Below are 22,625 nucleotides of genomic sequence, written 5' to 3' on the forward strand. Positions count from 1 at the left end.
TGTTGAACTTATTGTTAGGTGTTAGATTTTGTCGCAAAAGGCACCGCTCGAGTTAGGAGTGGAAGTTCTCATATATTAATTGTATATTACTTTGTCACATAATTGATATTAGATCCTATTCTTCAACACTCTACATGTTATAATACCATTGGAGGCATAAAAAATATCAATTTTCTCACTTATATGATAACATGTGGGGTACCATGTAATACTGTATAGCACCCGGCATGTATCGTAAGTCGAATGATACAGGGTACATGTACAACTGTTATCTCAAAGTAGTATTTTATGGAAGCTATATACTTGTTTTACATCGAAGGGTTACACTTTTTGAAAACGTTTTACAAAACTTTATTTATAGGTCCACTCACTTTTGTTTAATTTAGCGGCAAAGCTCTAGTGACCGAGAATTTCTAGCAAAATTTGACATTAAGAAGGCTTCTCCTTACGATGTAAATGTTCTTTATTTTTATTGCAATTTATTTATACTCTGACATCACTTTTGCGATAAGATTTCAACACAGCTTACATGCGCATAATAGTATTAGTTACTTCAAGTTTTAAATTAGTAGCACCTTCTACATTACCATCATTTTATGACTTCGTTACCCTTCAGATATCGGTTAGCACAGTTCGATTCAAGTGTCCGGGTAAACATTCTGAGTCGAAGTGTGTCCTAAACTTTGAAAAAATCCCTCCTACCATCACTTGGATTCCTGGAAGTCTTGAGCTCTTCTCTTCTAGTTCTGGTGCTCTCTCAGAGGTCCATCCGATCCAACCTCCTCCCTCCTGAGCCATCGATCACCTATGTCTTATCTTCTGAGAGAGAGAGAGAGAGAGAGACTCTGTCTGATGAAGCATGCCTTGAGAGTGGTTAACTCTAGTGATTAGTGGTCGAACTTGAAAGGATATATTCAGAACCGTACACTATATATTATGGAAAAAGGTAGTATCCTATGAGGAGATGAGATGAGACGAGGTTAGATTAGAGAGAAATGCGAAAGAGACTTTTTTAAAGTGAAACTCTCTATGAACTTTCGGTTATATGTTTTTGATACAATATTTTATAATGTTGATATAAAAATTAAAGTTAAATTATGAAACGACAGAGAGTCTATGTCCAACTTAAAAAGAGTTTTCTTAGCATTTCTCTACATTAGAAGAGACGTCTCACTCATGTTGACATTTCTTATTGGTGGCCCCTCACATAGAATCATATAGTAGTAGCTTACTAGCTTGAGGGTTGAGACAGAGCGAATAAAAGTGGGAACCATTCAACCAACTGAAACAATTGGAAAAACTGCCAAAAGAGGTGGGACTGTTTTTGGGGGAGGGGGTGGGTTGGTGTGTGGAGTGTGAATGAGTTCAACTTTCAAGTTTTCAACACACAAAGAAAAAACAGGACTTCCACAACTAGCTAAAAGGCTAAAGGGATGCTGCAAATTAAGGTATATAAGTCAAAGAAAGTGAGTGACCAAATTTTACCATCTATACCCACTTTACCAAATTTATTATCATTTTTTTGAAGAGAAACAATAGTGATTTCATTGATAGATTAAAAGTCATTACAATTGTGTAAAACATCAATCTTCACGTTTTTTTTTTGTTTTGTTTTTGTTTTTTTACAGTGAATGGTTTCCAACATTAGAACTAGCGTACTCCTGCTTTATTATATCATCATACACCCACCCACCCACCCTTATGAAAGCACACGGAGAGCATAACAAAAAAAAAAGAAAAAAAAAAGTAAGAGAGAGAGTAATTAAGAGCGCAATTACAGCCTTGTGGATTGTTGATTATTAACAAGTGGTTGCTAACCTACTACTTTTCAACACCCCAAGAACATGTGGCAATTATATGTTACATATAAAGAGAAAGAGAAAGAGAGAGAGAGAGAGAGAGATTTGGATCCGATTGGTAAATTTGATTAATCATAATACATACAAGATGATTAGATTAGTGACAATTGGAAATTCCCAAATCATCTTTTTGGTTGATGTTTCTTAAAGGGACAAATAAAAGGGTGGAGCCAATTAAGAAAAGCAAAACATAACTGAAGAGTGGATTGAAAGGATGGAAGCTAAAGCGGAGTGATTGGGATAAAAGGAGCTCACTGCTCATATCATCACACTTGCAACAAAAGAAAAGGAAACCGTGACTTGAGTAAATGTTCCGTAACCCGTTTGCTGTTTTTTAAACAGGAGCATTTTTGCTACAATCTTTTCACTTACAACCCTGAAGTGTTGTGTGTGTGTGTATTTATTAGGTCCTGCTGGGGTTGGGTAGGCCGGGGCCAATACAATCTTTTTCTGGCATTTGGCATTGGCAAACAGTCGTATGATCGTATCCTGTCCTCTTTTCCGGCAAAGTGAAAACTGACAGTTTGGTAAGTTTTGGATGGGGCAGCAGCGCAGCCAGTAGGCACAGACATTTCCCATGGAACAGAGAACCCCTTGCTTTTTGGGACCTAAAACCATAAATGCAATTACAGTTTAGCTACAAAAGCCATTAACCAATTGCCTTTGGATCCATCTCAATCCCATCTGTACTGTAATTCTAGTGGTTGTTCTTCATCTCATTAATTTCCACCCATTCCTTCTCCCCTTCTTAAATAATCCTAACTTGAAAATGGACGAATACACTTGTAGAAATAAACATTAAATTTAATCAAACGGTTATATGATTTTGAATTTTGATGATTTTACAAAGATAATTTTTAAGAGAAAACCTTCAGATCGTTGAAATACAATATAGAGTTAGTTTCACAAAAAAAATGTATAAAAAAATGTGTCATCGGATCCCCCACAAACAAACATAATGATGCTCCTGCACAAACGCAAACGGTTGTACGTATGTTATATATATATATATATATATATATTTGAAAACAGTATTATATTTACGAACACGTGCATCAATAAATGAATGTATCTGGATTCCGTAATATCATTACATAAATCTGTGTGTGTGTGTATGCGCAGTAGCAGTAGCATTACTATTTTTTCTTGATCTAGTAGCTCTTTACGGGGTTGCAAAGTAACAGTGGAATAATTTATCGAGTAAAATATGTGAATAAATAAATAAAGCGTATTCCGCTCCCCCAACCAGCACTTCACACAGAGATGGAGAATGGGAGATGCATAATTATTGATTATTATTGTTTTACTGAAGCTTTGCAATGGAAGGAAGGAGAAACGAGAAAGGGGGAGAGAGTGGAAAGAAACAACAAGAGTTCATGGATGCCTGCTGAAGCTTCAGCGACTAAATCACTCTTAGACAGCCATAAAAGTTGTTAATCTTGCTAGATTCAGCAATTAAAGTTTTTGTTTTCCTATTTTCTGGTTTTTCTTTTTATTTATTTAGTTTTATTGTATTTTAGAATTTTAAACTGTTAAAAATTAATAGCTTCTTACAACTTAATATTTTTTTTTAGAATAATGCTAAGTAGACCAATTTTGATAAACCAAATAATGTGATTATTGTGTTTGAATTAGTACTTTTAAGTGTTAATGCGGTTGGTTTATATGATCCGATAAAAGCAAAAAATTCAGAAAGTAGAAAATTTGTACACGTCTTGAAATATTCTTTTTTTTTTTTTTGGTTTGTACAGACTACAGACAGAAAACAAAATGAAGCAAGATTCTTCCCGCCGGTATTGTACTTGCAATTTTTCAATCAGCAGCTCAGTGCCTCATACTTGACTGGAATTGGGCGGTTAAACCCAACCTGCGACAGCAAATTCCCCACCACCGCAATGTCTCTGCAAAACACCCCTTGGAACGACGCCGCCGCTTCTTTCGCTTCCGATGACGACGAATGCATATTATTCTTGTTATGAATACTACGATTCCTATTGCTAGAATTGGAAGACCAAGAGGAGGAGGAGGAGGATTCCATTGCTGCTGCTTGAGATTCTTGGGCTTGGTTTTGGGATACATGCACTTGCATTGCTGCTGCTTGAGCTCCCTGTAATGCAGCTGCAGCTTTCTTCCTCTGTTTCTCAGCTGCCTCCTCCTCCGTGATGGTTGCCATCACGTTTGAATAACCCTTTTGCAGCAATCTGTAAAGCAACAGAGCTGACATCTTCGCTTTATCCCTAATTGAATCTACATCCCGATCATCCACCAGCTCGCACCGGTCAATAAAAATGGTGGCCTTATCGGGCTTGTGCCTTAAACAGAGCAGCAAATGTGCTCTCTCCAACTCGGACCTCGAACACCCCCGTCGCAACCCAATCAAAGCATAGTAATCCACATTTCCTGTTTCCCCCGAAGCCACCCTCTGCTTCAATTGCTGTATCTTGGTCGTCAGCAAACACAGCCTCCCCGGAATCTCCCTGTACCTCACGTTGTGCCGCTTCCACGCCGGCCCCAGCAGCTTCCGATCCCTCAAGATGGAGTTGTACAAAAGCTTCAAGTGTTCCAGGTCATGTAGGCAATCCGGCAAACACCGGATGGTCTCCAAAAGTGAGGCTCTCGTGTCCAATGCTTGTATACAACTCGGCTCAAGAGCCAGAGTCCGATTGCAGTCCGCGATAGCCTCGGCAATCCGCCCCGCTGCCCGGAAAGCAGAGGCGCGCTGCATGTAGCACTCTGCCAGGAATCCCTGTGGAGCTCCACGGCGGCCGTCCAAAATTTTGGAGAAGTGGCGGATAGCCTCGGAGTAAAGGCCTGCGTCGAGGGCAGCGATTGCGGCAGTTCGGCGGCGGAGGAGGAGCTTAATGTGGGTGAGGAGATGGGTAACGGTTTCGGACTCGGATAACATCCTAGGAGGCGTGGCGGGTGCGTTGGCGGAAGAGAGCATGTCGTTGGAGGGATTGAAGCTGGACAGAGAGAAACTGTCGTCGGACCAGCATATGCTCTGGCGGCGGAATGCGGCAGTGGCGAGGCGTTTCCCGGTCTGGAGGAGAGCCATGGCGTCCTCCATTAGGCCGAGGTGGCAACACGCCTGGCCCAGTACCAAATACCTGTGTCGCCAATTGGTAAATTAACGCAATTAGCATTAATAAGTAATTAAAAACAAGACATGGTACCATAACTAAAGATTAAAGTTTATAATAATAATGTGGGGCACACGGCAATTAGGCAAATCCTATATTTTATTTATATTTTAAAAATTGTTAGCTGGCTCTGCAAATTTGGAAGTCAAAATTTCTGGAACACGACTGGATTTCATTCTTGTCATGTCCAATTTGTAAAAAAAAACTCTTAGGACAAAGTTTTATTCCAACTCAACTACAAAAGTCTACCAAAACTTACAAACTGGGGACACATTACCAACGTTACAACGTAACCGGTTAAAATGGATCTCTCTTTTGAAATATATAAAATCGAGAATTTCATTTAAAACAGTTGGCAGTGCATTTAGTAGTGAAACGTAAAGGCACAACAAGAAGGCTGATCTGAAAATAAATAATGCCAATTTGGAAAACCAATGGAACAGAGCATAGCAAGCAATCAATCATCAATCAACCAATCAATCAATCAATCCGACAGGCTGTACTTTACCTCCATTGCCCTTCCTTTTCGCCGTTTTTACAGAGGCCTGCCATCACCTTCTTCTTCAAGTCCGAGACAGAGAAGCACTTGAAGGAAGGATCCCGTTCCGGCGGCCCGGAGGACGAGTTGCCGCTGTTGGAGGAGAGAAGCTTCACTCGCTCCCGGGAAAGCGGCTGAGACGAAGTGTCAGAGCCCCCAGAGGAGGAGGAGGAGGAGGAGGAGGAAGCGTCGTCGGTTGCCATTTTGAGGCTGGGAATGTAGTCCTGGAGCATATCGGCCACCTCCTTGAAGCGGCGGAGATAGAGGAGAGACCTGGCTTTGAGTTCGAGGGCTTCCTCGAGGCGGGGGGAGATGGAGAGAGCCGCGTCCAGAAGGCCCACAGCCGATGCGATCTCGCTGTGTTCGTTGGTCGTAATCAGGCTTCTGGCGTCTTTCATATACTTTTCCACAACCTGTGCAATCAATATTACCAGCAAAGTTGAAACATTAACAACCTGTGCAATCAACATTCATGTCTCTACAAATTTGAATGCCTTTATTGAGAAAAGAATGAATCAAGTGGTAAGTAAGAAATAAGATGAAAAGCAATACCTTTCGGGTGCTAAGCCACCAGTGCTTCTTCTCATTGGAAGTGGAAGAGAGACAGGAAGATGAATGAGTAGCAGCCATTGTTGCTGTTAATCTCTTGTAAGAGACTTCACCAATCACCATCAACCCCTTCTCCTCTCCTCTCCTTTCCTCTCTTCTCTTTTCCTCTCTGCAATATTCCCTTCCAAACAAGGGAAGGGAAGGGAAGGCCGAAGGGAAGGAAGGACAATTGTGTATTTATATATGGAAGCAAAAAATTAAAAAAAGGGAGTACGAAGATAAGAGAAGGAGAGAGAGGGAGGAGCAGGAGGAGGAGCATTTAAAATCTGCTCAAAATTTTGGAGAGTAAATATAAGAGGTGGGAAGAAGGTGGTGGAGAGAACAAAGCCCTCATTTTTATTATTATTCTTATTAATAAAAGAAATTGCCAGCTTTGACTCTTGATAATTAAAATAAAATTAAGTTTAATAATAAATAAAAGAGAGAAAAAGGGGTTTGATCCTAGAAGTTAATAGCTGGCGCCACCAGGCACATACCTCTCACTGCACACAGTGGTTAGATTCTCTCCCAAGTCTCTCAATCCTACGACCCTGCGATATGACCAATGACACTGGGTGCACCCGGTCACCGCATGATTCCGACTAGATATACCCAGTGATCAATCACGGGTCCTTGGGTTCAAACTTCTGGCCGCACAAGATAAGGAACCACAAATTTGCCCCCAAAACTCCGACTAATGAATTAATAAATACTCAAAATACTTAATAAATTTTAAAATTAAAATAAAAAACACCATGCTTGAATTATTAATTAATTTTAATTAAACTTGATAAAAGTCTAATTTTGTGACTTATTACTAGGCTGAGTTCACTTTATTAGGTTCGATTCATTCAGTAATTATTCTATCATTTTTTTTTGCTATCCTTTTATTAAATTGTGATCAATGTCATAATAATATTATTTTGTACTCAATTTTAAATTAAATATTATATTAATTTTTTTGTTCTAATTCGTATTTTAATTTTTTTTTCTAGCTTCCTCGCAAGTTAACTAGTCTATGTTTTAGGTATATATATCGGCAAATAAAGTAGAAATTTATAAATGTATGGAAGTTTCATGTTTGATTCACATTAATATTAAAAAGAAGGTATGGGCTCGTTGTAATAATATATTGGATTTACTTGACCTTTTGCCTTGAATCATTGATTAGTGAATGATGTTAAAATGGGAATGATCTTTTGAAAAGAAAGGAAAACCAAAAATGAATTGAAGAATGAAGGCATCCAAATGCACTACTTTACTCATGTTTATCTTTTATCCTATAAAGGAAACCTTTTTTTAAGATTTACTTGCTCAGATTATTGGTTTTCCTTCATTAATTATCAACTTGTCTTCCATTTACATATAATTTCATGCTGCTTTGTGGATTATGATCAACTGTATAATTAAAATACGTCATTTCCGAATCCACACCTAAACATAGACATGTTAAGTATTTGATTAGTTAATTGACTCTATTAATTTAATCTTACACAATTAAAAAAGCAAAGTAATTTCCAATACGTGTTGATACATGCTTAGAGTTTCAAATATTTTGATTAATTGATTAGAGGGTTGTTAAGTAGAGCATATCTGTTATTTTTATTACTAATTAAATATATGTTGTTTCATATGAGTGGTCAAATTATTCAAGAAATGCTACCAAATGTATTACATTACATGTGTGGGATAGTGTGACATGTGGAGATGCTTTGATATTTTCTTTCTTTTTTTGGGGGCCGGAGTGTAAGATGCTTCTTTAGCAATACAAAAAGCAATTTCAAATGTTCGATTGATTTATTAAGCAAGTTTCATAAAATAAACCAAAAGCTTATATTAGTAGCAACCTTTTTCTTTACATAATCCCCAGTTAAAGAATATATTATTTTCCTTATTTGAATTGGATGATTGAGAATACGATAAGTTTTGTCATTCAATCTCAAAAAATAAGAGAAAGATAGTGAATCTAATGATTTGACGGTCAGTAAAATAAATAGGATATTATAAAGAATAGAGAAATTGAGGAAGAGAAGATTAATAAATATAATTAGAGTGGGTCAATTGGATGATAAGCTAGCGAGCAAGCAAACAAGGAAATTGATATATTTAGAAGGAAAAACAAGGAATTTTAAAGGCCGGGGTGAAAGTAGAGAAAGTGACCCTTGCATTGCATTGCAAGGCACAGGAATCATGCTTTTCCTTTTGCTTTGCTTTTATAATTTTTCACCCGCATTCCACATTTCTTTGAGTGAATGAATGAATGCACATGAAATATGGATGGATATATGGATCGCGACTTGCAAGCAGCATCAGCCAGCATGAGCTTATATAATTAACTTTTCCCTCCTTTCCCTTTCCTCTCTCCTGTGCGGCTGCCTGGAGTCTGGAGAAGTGGGGAGCGCCGTGCCCCCACCAAACTCCAAACCCTATTTACCCTCACAAAACTCATTCATTCCTTTCCTACCATTCTCTTGGCCACCTCACCCTGTGATCCTCTAAGCCCACTGTCTACGTGTCATTTCCTCGTGCTGGGTCCCAAGTTTCAAGGACCACTGCCGGTGTCCAGATCAGCCAGACTCTTGAACAATGCTTGCTAGTTGCTAGTTGCTGCCGCCACCACCACGATGGCGATGGCAATGCCCTCCTTTCCTTTGGTACCATTTTCAATACATTATTGGCGTTGGAGTTGGATATATATAATAAGACTTCGTAAGAGAGATTATATTTTTAGATCACATGAAATGGTGGTTGATAGTTGAATTTTTTTTTAATTATTAAATAATAAATTTAATTATTTATCGTTATATTATTTAGTTTACAAAATATAATTCAAGTAAATGGTTTCTCTAACAACATATCATATAATAATCCTTGTGTGTGTTGTGTGTGTGTGTGTGTGTATATGACTAGCTCTGAATTTGTATTATATCTATTTACTCTGTGTGTGTGTGGTTATATAGTGTCTGTTGTAGGATCAATCGTTTTAATATCGCACATGATCCCCACCCCAACTTCATATAACAGAATACAGATAGCAACGGCAGCTTATATTAATCCATTATAGGAATATATAATTCGCCCCAAATCCCTGCAGGCAATAAATTAATAAACTCAAAATCATAAACGAATTAATGCACCCCTTCATTTCTTAATTACTAGCATAGCATTCATCTTTCTCTATTGTGTATGCTGATATCTCTTGCAATATATATTAACTTAATAATCATGCTCATTTCTGTAACTCACCAAAATTATATGAACCAAACTAATTAAAATTCGACAGATATTCTTAATTAATTTCATGTACAATAATTATATTTAACTAATGGAGTCCTTCTCATTGGCTATTAGCATGAGGATTATATGCCTCATAGTTTGCGTTGTTCAAAAAATTAAAGGTCATGTTTGATAACCATTTTATTTTCGTTTTAGTTTTCAAACGTTGTGTTTGAGATACAAATGAAGTATATGTATGGGAGAAAGGAAGGATAAAGAACAATAGTGTGAAACACGAAAATAAATAAATAATGAATGAAAACAAAATTTTGAAAGTGAAACTAATAACTTCAAACGTTTTTTATTTTTTATTTTCATTTTGTGTGCTTTTCCTTATAAGTTTATTTTGGATTAAACATTTCCCATACCATCATTAGTAACTCTTCTATATCCCTCATTTCTCTCATGCATGTATTTCTCTTATATCTCTAACACAAAAATGAAAATAAAAAATGAAAAACAAAATGGTTACCAAACGAGCCCTAAAATACATGTAAGGTGTTTGAAGCTTTGTTTCAATAAAGTGCCTTAAAATAAATACAAGGTCAATAAAATCGTTCTGTTCGTTAAAATATAATTGTCGATGATGTAATTAATATTAAGAATGGAGGATATATATGATTGATGAAATACTAAAATTTCCTGTTCGAATGAGATTATTATGGGATGGAGACATACTAGACAATAATGGAGGATAAATTTGTTGCTCTTGCTCCCATAGGTTAGGGACCATTTTGGACTCACGCACGTCTACAAGGCAAAGCCAGGCCAAGAGGTTTGGTTTCTTCCGATATTCACACACAGAGATATGAGATATGAGATGGCTGCGACGCGTCGTTGTACAGCTAAGAATTTAGAATTCCAGCTTGTAAACCTTGGGAAACTTCTTCCTTCCTTATAACTTGATGAGACGGCCCATTTAGGTACAAGCCATCAATACATGATCGATCGATATTGTTGCATTTGCATGTACGTCAATCTGTTGTGAGCTAGCTGCCTACGTATTAATTAATTACTACGTGTCTTGTCTCTTATATATTTTAATTTGGTTTGGTATTGTAATATGGTAAGTGAATTATTTCAGGCCGATCATTTTCATTTTCTGGCGTTGGAGCCTTGAGGAATATATATATATATATATATATATATATATATATATATATATATATATATATATATATATTTATTTATATATAACAAATTGGGATTCTATATATTAGAGTATTATCTCTGTCTCTTTTTCCCATCTGTCCATCAGCTGGACTCTTTGGAGGAAACAGAAGAGAGAAATCTAGCTAGGACTAGGAGGGAGGGAGGTAGTTCAATTTTATGGAGTTCAGGTTACTGCTCTCAAGTATATATATCATGAATATATGCGAAAAATATGTTGTTTTTTTTTTAATCTGTATGAAAGTAGTACCCCGTTTGTGTTCTGTTCGAACACATGCCGTGTCCACTCTACGTGGTACGTACGTTCTGAAAAGGAGGAAAGGATCTCATCATTTGTATGTCAGGGTGAGGCAGGGTGGCAAGGTCTTGGAAACTTTTGTTTTCTGCCATTTCCCTCTGCTTGTAACGAAGGACATGCATGTAGATATGTAGATAACCCTTGTTGAACGGCCTGTTCTCCCCGGTTGGAATAGTGGGGTAAATTCCTTCCCATAGAACCGTACTTGAAATTACTGATATTGATAAACGACCCAAAGCATCGTTACTCCCGTTGGCAACATCTACTAATTCGGAACTTAATTTGAAAACCATATTTCGACTTGAACGTTTTTGAGATGCCTCTAATAACCAACGAATGACAAGCGTTTTTCCTTGTGTGGATCCTATTTCAATGAGAAGAGGTAATACAAAAGCCTGTAAACTATAAAAATGAGTCAAAGTGGATTGTAAGTACTTGTTTGGTACTGAAGTACTTTTATAAAAAGTGGGTATATAAAAAAAGTTGAGCTCAAAAAGGTGTTTGGTAAACACTTAAAAACAACTTATTTTCACAGTTTTGGATGAAAAAAAGATGAAAACGTGAAGCAGCAAAAATGAGCTTATTCTCACAACACAGCAGAATCAGTTTTTTTTCAAAGCATAACAATATCAAACCAGCCCACTATCACTTCTGCCCCCTTTAGTTTATAAGGAGGATATTTTATTTATTTTTTATTCCATGTATTATTATCATTATGCGCATAAAGAAGGAGCCGTATGAGATGAAAATCTCATTTACGTTTCTAGAATGAAGATTTTTTGAATTTAATGACAACATGCAGTAACAGATGTCTGCTCACTCTGAAGGAAATTATGCAAAAGCTTTATAGAATTATTATGAAGCTACGTGATTAGAAATTGATCCTTATGATCGAAGTTATATACTCTATAACATATCTATCTTGTTGGACTGAATTTATGATGAGTGACGATCTAACTATTGAATGTTCATATCTTAATTCATAAATCATTCTTGCAAAGATTCATCAAAATCCAAAATCATTTGACCACTTAATTAGAAGGTAGCCATTTTAGTGCTTCTTTGAAGAATTCATCTATTTTCTTCACTACAAATGAATGTGGCTTAACGGTTTTGGATTTGTCTAAGTTTTTGCAAGGATGATCATGAATAATGTACTAAAATATAGATGATTTGGATCGTTAAAAAGTTACATAATGCCCATCACAATGTGTCCCTCAAATAAAATTATTTGAGAGATCCCAAATACTTGCATATGTACACATACATACATATATATATATATATATATATATATATCACTAATACTTGCATTTATTGGTTTGCATGTATATTTTGGTAGAAGAGTGACTTAATTACATGCAACGGGACATTAAAGTGACGATATTTCAAAACTTTTACATGTTGTCATGTGTTTTAACATTTCTACATGACATTTCGTGACTGGCTTAAAACATTATCTTCGTATTCAAGCTCTTGTTCCTTGGTGGAAACACGCATGAAGTCTTATAGATACATAGATCTAAGCACATACATAGGTAAGATTCTTATCCGTCGGCTTAAAACATTCCCCTAAGTAGTCAGTAAAGAAAGCAGGAAAAAAGGTAAAGGTGAGGAACTTATTCGATATTCGACTATATATAAGTATAGAATTCCATTATATATGCTGCTTTCCAGAAAATGAATTCCCACCTCATCTATTAATTATTGTATGAATTAGTGCTTCCAAGAAGATGAAGATGAATCCTTGTTAAAAGGGAGAATAGAGAGAGAAGCAGCAATAGCTAGCATCGTCATGCAAGGAGAAAAGTAGGGGATCGATCTCTCTTTCCAATCTTTAGTACTGAAAGTTTATATAATACAGGGATTAAATCCTTAAACAAAGAAACTTGATTAAAATTGTGTACTAGTTAATTAATTGGAAACGCTCGATCCCATTCTCAAAGACATGTTTGTGTCCAAGGGGGCAATATGTGACGTGAGCTCCTAAATATTCTCTTAAACATGGATAATTAAGCTTCTTGCACTTTGCTCAATTTGACGGCATTATTATTATTATTATTTTACAGTGATGATGATTAATTAATTAACTATGAGATTAGTGGGTGAATTCATCCAATGAGAGGCTTTCGGCTTTCCCTAAGCTAAATATATAACCCTGTGCTGTGCAGCTGCAGAAGAGAGGGACGCACGTGTCTTGTGGATGACATTTCACGTGGGAAGAAGGTATCCGTCCGTCCCAGTCCCATGTGCAAAGACGTGCAGCTTTATGACGACGTTAACCAGTTCTCTTGGTTTATTCGCTTGATGAGTGAAAATGGCCAACAAAGCCAGCCTAATTGGGATTGGAGTGGGTTGGGTTGGAAATGCTTATACACACTCTCTCAGAGACTCAGACACATCCTCTCAGACACTCTCAGTGGTGGTGGTGGTGTGACTCTTGCTTGTTGCTCTGCTCAAAAGTTGCTATCTAATAATGTCACCCATTCCATTTTTATTTCTATTTTAAATACAATACATTTATTTGAATTTTGAACTCACGAGATTTACTAATATATGTAAATTTTTATTTCTTTTAAATATATTGCAGCTTTTGAGTTCTATGTTTTCATCTCAACTCTGATTATAATTCCCTTACTGATTTACTAATATATGTAAATTTTTATTTCTTTTAAATATATTGCAGCTTTTGAGTTCTATGTTTTCATCTCATCCCTGATTATAATTCCCTTACACCCACCACGCTTGAAACGAAGAAGAGTTGGTTATATAGGTTGACAAGTCTCCAATTAATTTAAATTAATCCAAGTTTATATGTAAACACTAGTGACTTCAATCAAAGGTGCTTTCGATATTTTAAGGCACGGTTCATGAACCAAGCCGTTAAACTACACACATCCCTCAACAATGTGATGCATGCGTAAGAAAATAACATATGTATTCTTTCTTGATGAATAAAATTAACAAGTAGCCAGCTAGCTACCAGAAAACTTGATAGCTACGTAAGATTAACTATAATATACAGATTAATTAATTGTTGTAATGCTTTCGAACTAATATATTGCCCGAAATTACAGGTTCTTACTTCTATCAAACACTCATTAGCATCTCAAAAAAGATGTCAAATTCTAAGTGAAATAAAAATGTCATGTCATAAAATTTTAAGGTAGATAAAAGTATAGAACCCCCAATCGATATGCTAATTCAATATTGATTGGCATAGAGATTGCGTGCTGATAATTTTCAAATATGAGAAATTTGATGTTAATTTTTTAAATATTTTGTTGTGTGAATCTTAGTAATACACCAGTCATACATGAAAACTAGTTTGATTAATTTGTTTTGAAGAGTGGATCATACAAATATTAATTGAATAAGAAAAAAAAACTGATGTTTTTTTTTTTGGACAAATAATAGCTTTAGATCATTTTTAAAGGAGATGTGAAATATGCCTCAAGGGTTCAATGAGAACTGATTCGCACCAAAATGCATAGACATTATTGTTTTCTACCACTGTGGTAAAGCTCCATTTGCCAAACAAAAATGTATGAGTTGGAACAAAATGAAATTTGATATTGCCACACAAGTCTTCAAACTTACATTTGACATTGCTATTAGAGATACTCTAAGACGTCAAAATATTTGGCATTTAAACCATGTCATTTTTCTGAATTGGAAATTGATAATTAGTTTTACAAAATTTGACACACCCCGTCCCGAAGGAGGGCATGCTGGCCGTCACGTGAGAGTGACGTAACCATTTGCACAGTTCGGAAGCTTTAAAATATACAACTTCTAAAATGAAACACCCGAAGGTGAGTCCTCATTTGGTCCATTCTGTCAGAACACCGTTGAATTTCTTCGTAGTCACCACACCTTTGTAATTCTTGAACCTGGAGGGGCGCAAAACCAAAAGCGTGAGTGGGCAAAAACAAAGCTCTTTGAAAACTCTTTAGCAAAATACATTCTAACCCCTCGCCGTAAAACCTGTATACTTCCCAGAAAATGAACATATATACGTATGTATAGATATGCCAATCATGCTCCAACATATGCCATTCATGCTCGAGAATATGCCACATCAGAATCTCATAATAAAATGTAAGTGCTCAAGCATAACTCATATCAATAACATATAATCTGGCAGCCGGGAGTCACCTAACGTGACCTGTACGGCTGCATATAGAGCTCAAATCTCAAACTCAATAACTGAATCTGCACACGAGTCGGAACCACCTAACGTGGTCTGTACGACAGGCTTGGTGTAATAAATATATATGCTCTAGTGCTACGATCACGTGAAGCTGTGCGATAAATCGCGGGTCACCTACGAGTCGGAACCACCTAATGTGGTCTGTACGACAGACTGTGCACCTAACTTGGATCCAAGGCGAGCATGCGGTGCGGGAGGTGAACATACACATGAAGGCTATGCCCCTAACTCTGGGCGGGAGCACTAACACCGGGGTGCAGATTATGAGCTCTCTAAGCATCTCAAACTACTACTGCATACAAACATGAATACCACTTACCTGGCACTTACCTGTGCGTCCACAGCACCAAATACACATATATAAATGTACGCGCGCTACTAATGCATGTGATGATGCATAAGCGATAATAATAAAGTGCATGGCATAAATCAATTAACCCTTTTTAATCTATTTCTGGGAATTTAAATGTATATAGGTATATACGGAAAACAAAAGCCCACTCACGGATCACATCGACGTCTCGTAGGTCCCTGAGCCTCCCTTAGCCATGCCCAACGTCCGTACAAGCCTCGCCTATACGAGTAGTAACCAAATTGACGTTATTTAACGCATAGTCCAAATCTTAGCTAATAACTTCTCATATAATGCTCAAATTGGGTATATGAATATACCACTGTGACCTACACAACCTCAGGATCACAACCATATTTTTAGAATATTTTTCCTCCGCCGCACGCGCCCCCACGCGCCAGCCAAGGCACGGCCCTACGTGCCCCCCACGCGCGGCCACGTGCCATGCACACTGACGGCGTCAACTGACGCCGTTAGGAATATTCCGTTAAAACTGACAGATTCCGTTAACGGCGTCAGGAATATTCCGTCACCTTCTCTGGCGAGACTCCGGCGCCGGTGACGGCGCCGGAAAACTGGGAAATTTTCAAACTTAGTTTTCTCACTTGTTTCTCAACCAATTTTCATGATTTTTGAATCAAAATGAAGCTTATGACTAGTAGAATCACGATAGGCTAGTTTTAAGGCCTAAAAATCACACGATCATACCTGTCCATAACTTCAAAAACCGGCCAACTTTGAACAGGACGACTCCCGACGTCCAAACTCGTCCAACGAAGTGCTCCGAGGTTTCTTGGGACCTCACTAAGACACCTACGAGCTTAAAAATCCCAAAAACAAGCTAGGATAAGTTTGCATGAATAGTACACAAATCGGCCATTGTCGAAACGACGTGAAAACGTAAGATTTCTCACCTGAAAATGGTATGGTTGCACTCGTACGAGCTTCACGAGTTCGATGGTGTCCTTAGTTTCCTCGATGGGTGATGTTTTGGGTGAGTTTGAGTGTGTGTCCGTATGAGTTCGAAGGAGAGAGAGAGAACTGAGAGAGAATGAGAGATTTGTGAGGGAGGAGAAAGAGAGGGACAAGGTACGGGAATGGGGGAGAGATTTGAGGGATGTGGGGTCCTACCCAATCCCCAAATCATCAAGTTATAACATATAAACCTAGTTCTAAGTCTTAAATTTAAGTTCCTAAAACTAATGAATATTCCAATTAACATTAGTTTAGGAACTTCAGGTAAAAATCAATGCCAACTTTACGCCCCTTAGTCCCGTTTAAGGGCATCTTCGTAACTTCACGTCCTCGGAATTAAAAATTCCGGGACGGGTTGTGACAAAATTAGTACATAATTAAAGCAACAAACTTTTTTTTTTTCGGTATCAATAAAATTCCCCTCATAACGTTGAGGGATTTTCTAAAAACCAAAAAAAGCAACAAACTTAATAATTAGCTAGTTCAAGAAATGTCATTGGAGAGATGTAAACCAAAAAAACCTGACATTGGAAGTGTAGGGTACCTCAAATTTTTCAATTTTAACTTTTAGTCTGGTCTCATATTTAATTAAGTTGCACTCACTGCTACAGTCGAGGCAAAACTCAAGTTTCTTATCATTTTCTGCAATTTTCGTTTCATTTTTGACGATTCTATGCTTTGACGGTGCCTTCCTGTGAAATGGTCCATCGGTATCTTTGAACAACGTAGTGAAATTAGAAGAAAAAAAAGTCAACTCCATCGTAAGAACGTGTGACAAACTGAACATTTTTGCATATTAGCTGATAAAGATCATAACATAAAATTTTAAATTAATTCTAAAAGGGTTTTTATCATGCCTGATTTTTGAAATAAGGCATTGCAGTTAAAACGATCATTGAAATATAAAATTCATCAATTTAGTCCATGAATATGGGTCATGCAATCAATTTGATAATTCCATTATTTGTCCAATTTCATGAATCAAATGTGATAAAAATCCATTTCAAATTTTGGTTAGCTTTCCACGGTTGCGATAGTAGGTGATTAGATCCCGAAACAAAACATATAGATTATGACACAAATGGTTGAAATTATGCTTAATAATTAGATAAAAGGATGGTAGAATGAGAAAAGCTAAAAGCTTGATCCAATAACTGGGAACAAACAACATGTGCAGAAGTGGGTATGGATCAAAAGACTTGCCTTTGGAATTTCTTTCGATTGAGCCCACCCCACCCCGCCCCACTGCATCCATCAGCCTTTGCAAAAGCTAATTAGTCGTCCTTTAAATATTACTCAACTTAAAGAATACAAATTCCTTCCAAAGTCACATGTATATATAACTTTTGTATTTTTAATATACATAAGAAATTACAAAGAAAAGCTTGTAGGACACATAGAATCAGAAAAATCTCACAACCAAGTTAAACGAACTTATGGAGGAAGAGAATGTATCCAATTACTTTAATTTGTATAGAAGATTGCCAAACACAAGTTAATATCCACAACAATCAACCTCCCAAGAACACATGGTGGAATGTAATATCTAAAATTGAGACGTCGGCCATCTTTAGATATAGAATACAGATATATGAATTTTCCATGCATGAAATGAAGCACGCACCCAAACAACATCAAGGATGCCCTTTAAAACACCAAATTCCCTTAGTTAAGACTTATTGCATTCTATCAACAAGAGCTTGGCCTTCAACAGTTTGAGTAAGCGCAGATGAACATTGGGATTAAGGTGTTCTCAAGACCACTTGAAATTCGGGAAAAACGCATGTGAATGTCCTTTAGAGCAGTAGCGGAGCTAGAATTTTAGGTAGGGGGCCTCACATAAATGTCAAAAAAAATGGATAGTATTTACGAGAGAATATAATTCATGCTTGGAGTTGTGAGATCAAACTTTTTGAGGCACTAAATGTTTTTTTTTTCTATGTTGAAAACTTGAAATTAACTTCTGAAGGGAAAAGCCAAGTAGGGAAACCATATTTTGTAGACCACATAATGTGATGGTTGATGATTGAATTCATTTTTTAATGATTTAAAGAAGTAGTCCAATCATTAACCGCTAATCATCATGTAGTCTCAAAGTATGGCTCAAGCAATCGGTCTCTTTAGCATCACACCAGTTCAATATATAATTGATTGTGTATTTTCTAAACAAAATAAGAAGCATGGATTGGGAATTTGGAGAGCAAAATATATAAAAATTTAAAAATTTAGTAAAAAATTAAAGTGAACAGAGAGATTAACAAATCTTAATATTGTTGTGGGTTGAGAATTTGAGGGACAAAGTATATGAAATTTCAAGAAAGGGAGAAGGAAAAGCTCAAAGTTTATTTTCTAGTTAATATGATTTTCTATTATGTTTTCTTTATTATTAGATTTCTAATTACTACTAGAATTAGGGTTTCACTCCCTTGTAAAGGACGATCTTGGAGTTGCGATGGAGATTATTCATATTATTATCAACCAAATTCAAAGTTTACTCTATATTTGGACTCCATAATACTGTTTGATTTCTATGTATACTTTTAAATTTGAAACTTGTCAATCATGCTACCCTCGTTTCTCACTGCGCCACAAGTGCTCTCAATACCACTCATCGGATAGATTTGGTAGATGTTGATGTCTAATAATATGTGCGCAACATGGTTCACCTGATAATAGAATAGCCCCTAACTAGTGTTTCATAAAATGTCTCAGTGAATTAACTGAAGTTGTTTTACACACTTTACGTTTTGTTTCTATATAAAAAACTTGAACCTTTAACAATAAAAAGTCCCAAAGTTCGAATCTTAAATTTGCCATTGGTTAGAGTATTATTAAAACCCAAGTTCTCTATCCCCTGTAATAACAAGAATACTATAGCGATTTCGAATAACAAGGGCATTGCCGCCAAATCTTGAAAAACAACAAAGGCATTAAAACTCATGAGCTTCATTCTATTATACTTTCAACGAATTTCACTTTATATTCCAAAAATGGTCAGACCTAGCCATATTCAGCAACAAGTTGGAAGATAAGAAGTTCACTTCGTAAATAGTAGTATGCAAAATGCTAGAAGCCTTATGATGGCTTGTGCTTCAAGCACCCTATTGCGATTTTTTGTAAGGGATGTGCTATCCACACACCTCAAATTACTCCTCACACACCCCTTGTTAATTTATATCCGTTGATATTCTTCAATTCATCCGATCCGACAGCTGAAAATTAGGAGGGTGTGTGAGAAGTAAAATAGGATGTGTGAATATCACACCCCTTTTGTAATTGTATACACTAATCTTATGTTAAGAGTAGAAAGTTTAAATCTAAGACACAAGGAGATAAACAAAAAAACTTTAACCATCTAGACAATCCACCCTACATTAACTGCTATGCTTTTAGTGTACATTGTTGTTGCAATGCCAAGGTGTTTGAGAGGTGCAAGTATATATGAGTCCCTGAAACTGTAAACTGATTAAATCTTTAACCCCCAAAAAACAAGGCAACGGAAACAAAACAAAAAAACAATATTGAATTAAGGACTTGTTCTTCTCTCTCTCTCTCTCTCTCTATGTGGGAATTATGTGGGGTCTTCTTTCTCTCATCATCATATGATTAGATATACATGCATATACTTGGGCTCTGTTTGTTTGGAATTTCGATGTTGGATGTGGATGTGGAATTGGTAATTTGGTAAATGGTTGGGTCCTCTCCTCCCTCGTTATGTCCATGATATATATACACAACGAATTAGGAATCTCTCCTCTTTCATTTTACCCCTCTTCTAGTCATATTCTATTTAAATACTTACGATTAAATCACGTTAATATTTTATATTGATTTTTTATAAAAAGAGAAAAATGAGAGAGAATGAAAGAAAATGAATAGAGATTTGGAAAAGAAAAAATCTTACTCCATACACAATATATATATATATATATATATATACACAGACCCTTTAAGGAAAGGGATTCCTATTTTTCAAAAAAAATGGGAACACTCTTTTGATCATTAGATTTAACTTTAATGAAATTTTATAGCTGAGATTAAATCATAGGCTACAGAATCTCAACCACAAGATTTCATTAAAATTAAATCTAACGATTAAGAGGATGTTTCCATTTTTTTGTTTTTTTGAAAAATAGGAATCCATTTCCTTAAAATCTTCCTCTGTGTGTGTGTGTGTGTGTGAAGGAGATCCATTGCCACACCAGCTGTTACGGTTTGTTTTTGTCTTGGCCTGCTGAGATATTGCACATGTATTTGCTGCCTAGTCATCAGTCATCAGTCAGCGCAGAGGGCTTTGTGCGTAATTATGCACATCATCAGGCATCAGCTAGGAGCACATGCAACATATGATTGTCCGCAGTGGCGGGAGCAGGATCACTTTGATGAGTTGGTCTACATAGTAAGCCAACTTCTAGCTACCTAGATACCTATTTGGAAATGTACACACTTTATATATTATAACTAAATTTTCAGTTTTCTGGTTTCCAAGTTACAGGCTTACAGCTCATGTGAGAATTCAGATGAAACGTGATATGGAAGAGAAAAGTATTCTCGCCGATCCTTTTCTTTGGATTCAGAAAATTCCGTGATTATGATCGTTCATCGTATATTAAACAGTTAGTTTTTATTAGATACTATTTATATTTAATTTTAAATTTTAAATTTTAAATAATTTCTGATCACACGATATATGATGAACGGTCATGATCACGAAATCCTTTAGATTTTCCATACAGGAGGATATGCTATACAGTTTCAAAAAATGGCATTCTTATATTTGTAGATGGTAGCTATAACCTGTAGCTTCATTTGTTTCTATTCATAGAGGCCATCGACCAGAGGTTTTTTTTCTTTTTTTTTTGGTCAAAGAGAAGATTTTATTCCAACCAAACACACTAATACACAAACTTACATACATACATAGGCCCAACAACATCTATACACAACCAAAAAGGTCTAAACAAAAAGACAAAACAATAGAAACAGAAAATGAGCCCAAAAGCTCAAAACAAGAGAACATCCGAGAAGCACCCACTGCCTTCTCCATCGTCGATTTAAGGAACTTCCAACCAGCCAATTCTCTGACCGCCGCCAATCATCACCTTCACTGCCTCCTCATGTGCACAACCATAAGCAAGAGGTACGGCATCCAAGCGACATAAGCCAATCACCATATTAAAGCTCAGAAAAATTCCCGAGCAACACTGCCGAAAACGGCAGACACAGAAGAGAACGTGGTGGTGTTGAAAACACCCGAGTCGATGAAAGTGCCGGAACTCTAGACACAAACTCCATAGAAGACATGTTGAAAAACAAAGCAAGGAAGAACCAGGAAGAGGAAAACCCACGGATTTGGAGAAATAGGAAAGCTCGAATTGTGGGGAGAGAAGAAGGAGAAAAGGGAGAAAAGGACACAACAACCGACCCCAGCCGAAGCTAGGGCCAGTGTGTGACATCCCACATCACCCAGGGGAGTGATCCTTATATGTATATTCCCATTCCTACCTAGCACGAGGCCTTTTGGGAGCTCACTGGCTTCGGGTTCCGTCGGAACTCCGAAGTTAAACGAGAAGGAGGCTAGAGCAATCCCATGATGAGTGACCCATGGGAAGTTGCTTGTGAGTTCCCAAAAACAAAACCGTGAGGGAATGGTAAGCCCAAAGCGGACAATATCGTGCTACGGTGGTGGAGCGGGCTCGGGAAGTGATCCGCCCCGAGGCCGGGATGTGACAATTTGGTATCAAAGCCTAACCCTGGTCGTGGTGTGCCGATAAGGACGTCGGGCCCCTAAGGGGGGTGGATTGTGACATCCCACATCACCAGGGGAGTGATCCTTATATGTATATTCTCATTCCTACCTAGCACGAGGCATTTTGGGAGCTCACTGGCTTCGGGTTCCGTCGGAACTCCGAAGTTAAGCGAGAAAGAGGCTAGAGCAATCCCATGATGGGTGACCCACTGGGAAGTTGCTCGTGAGTTCCCAAAAACAAAACCGTGAGGGAATGGTAAGCCCAAAGCAGACAATATCGTGCTACGATGGTGGAGCAGGCTCGGGAAGTGATTCATCCCGGGCCGGGATGTGACACGGTGCCACCGGAGATGCTGGAAATTGAAGGTCTCACAGAAGCACTCTCATTTCGGAGAAAACCCCCGAGCTTTGCTTTGACCAGAGGTTTTTTAGTGTCATAATATATGTCGAAGGGTATTAAGAAATAT

General features: G+C 37.2%; 1 protein-coding gene across 1 annotated transcript; it reads right to left on the reverse strand.

The window, feature by feature from the left end:
* Positions 1-3,491: 3,491 nt before the first annotated feature.
* On the reverse strand, positions 3,492-6,443 carry LOC137743429 (uncharacterized). Its single transcript, XM_068483317.1, has 3 exons — positions 6,090-6,443; positions 5,508-5,950; positions 3,492-4,966 (listed from the first exon to the last, which is right to left on the reverse strand). Exons 1-3 carry the CDS (start codon positions 6,207-6,209, stop codon positions 3,676-3,678), a joined length of 1,854 nt encoding a protein of 617 aa, XP_068339418.1. The 5' UTR covers positions 6,210-6,443; the 3' UTR covers positions 3,492-3,675.
* Positions 6,444-22,625: the final 16,182 nt, after the last annotated feature.

The sequence above is a fragment of the Pyrus communis genome, chromosome 8, assembly GCF_963583255.1.
Source record: "Pyrus communis chromosome 8, drPyrComm1.1, whole genome shotgun sequence".
Classification (NCBI taxonomy): domain Eukaryota; kingdom Viridiplantae; phylum Streptophyta; class Magnoliopsida; order Rosales; family Rosaceae; genus Pyrus; species Pyrus communis.

Excerpts from the sequence above, each read along its gene's own strand:
- LOC137743429 (XM_068483317.1), bottom strand. The coding sequence starts at position 6,209 with ATGGTGATTGGTGAAGTCTCTTACAAGAGATTAACAGCAACAATGGCT. Across the intron at positions 5,951-6,089 it reads GGTGGCTTAGCACCCGAAAG|GTTGTGGAAAAGTATATGAA; the intron begins GTATTGCTTTTC and ends TTGATTGCACAG. Across the intron at positions 4,967-5,507 it reads GAAAAGGAAGGGCAATGGAG|GTATTTGGTACTGGGCCAGG; the intron begins GTAAAGTACAGC and ends TTGGCGACACAG.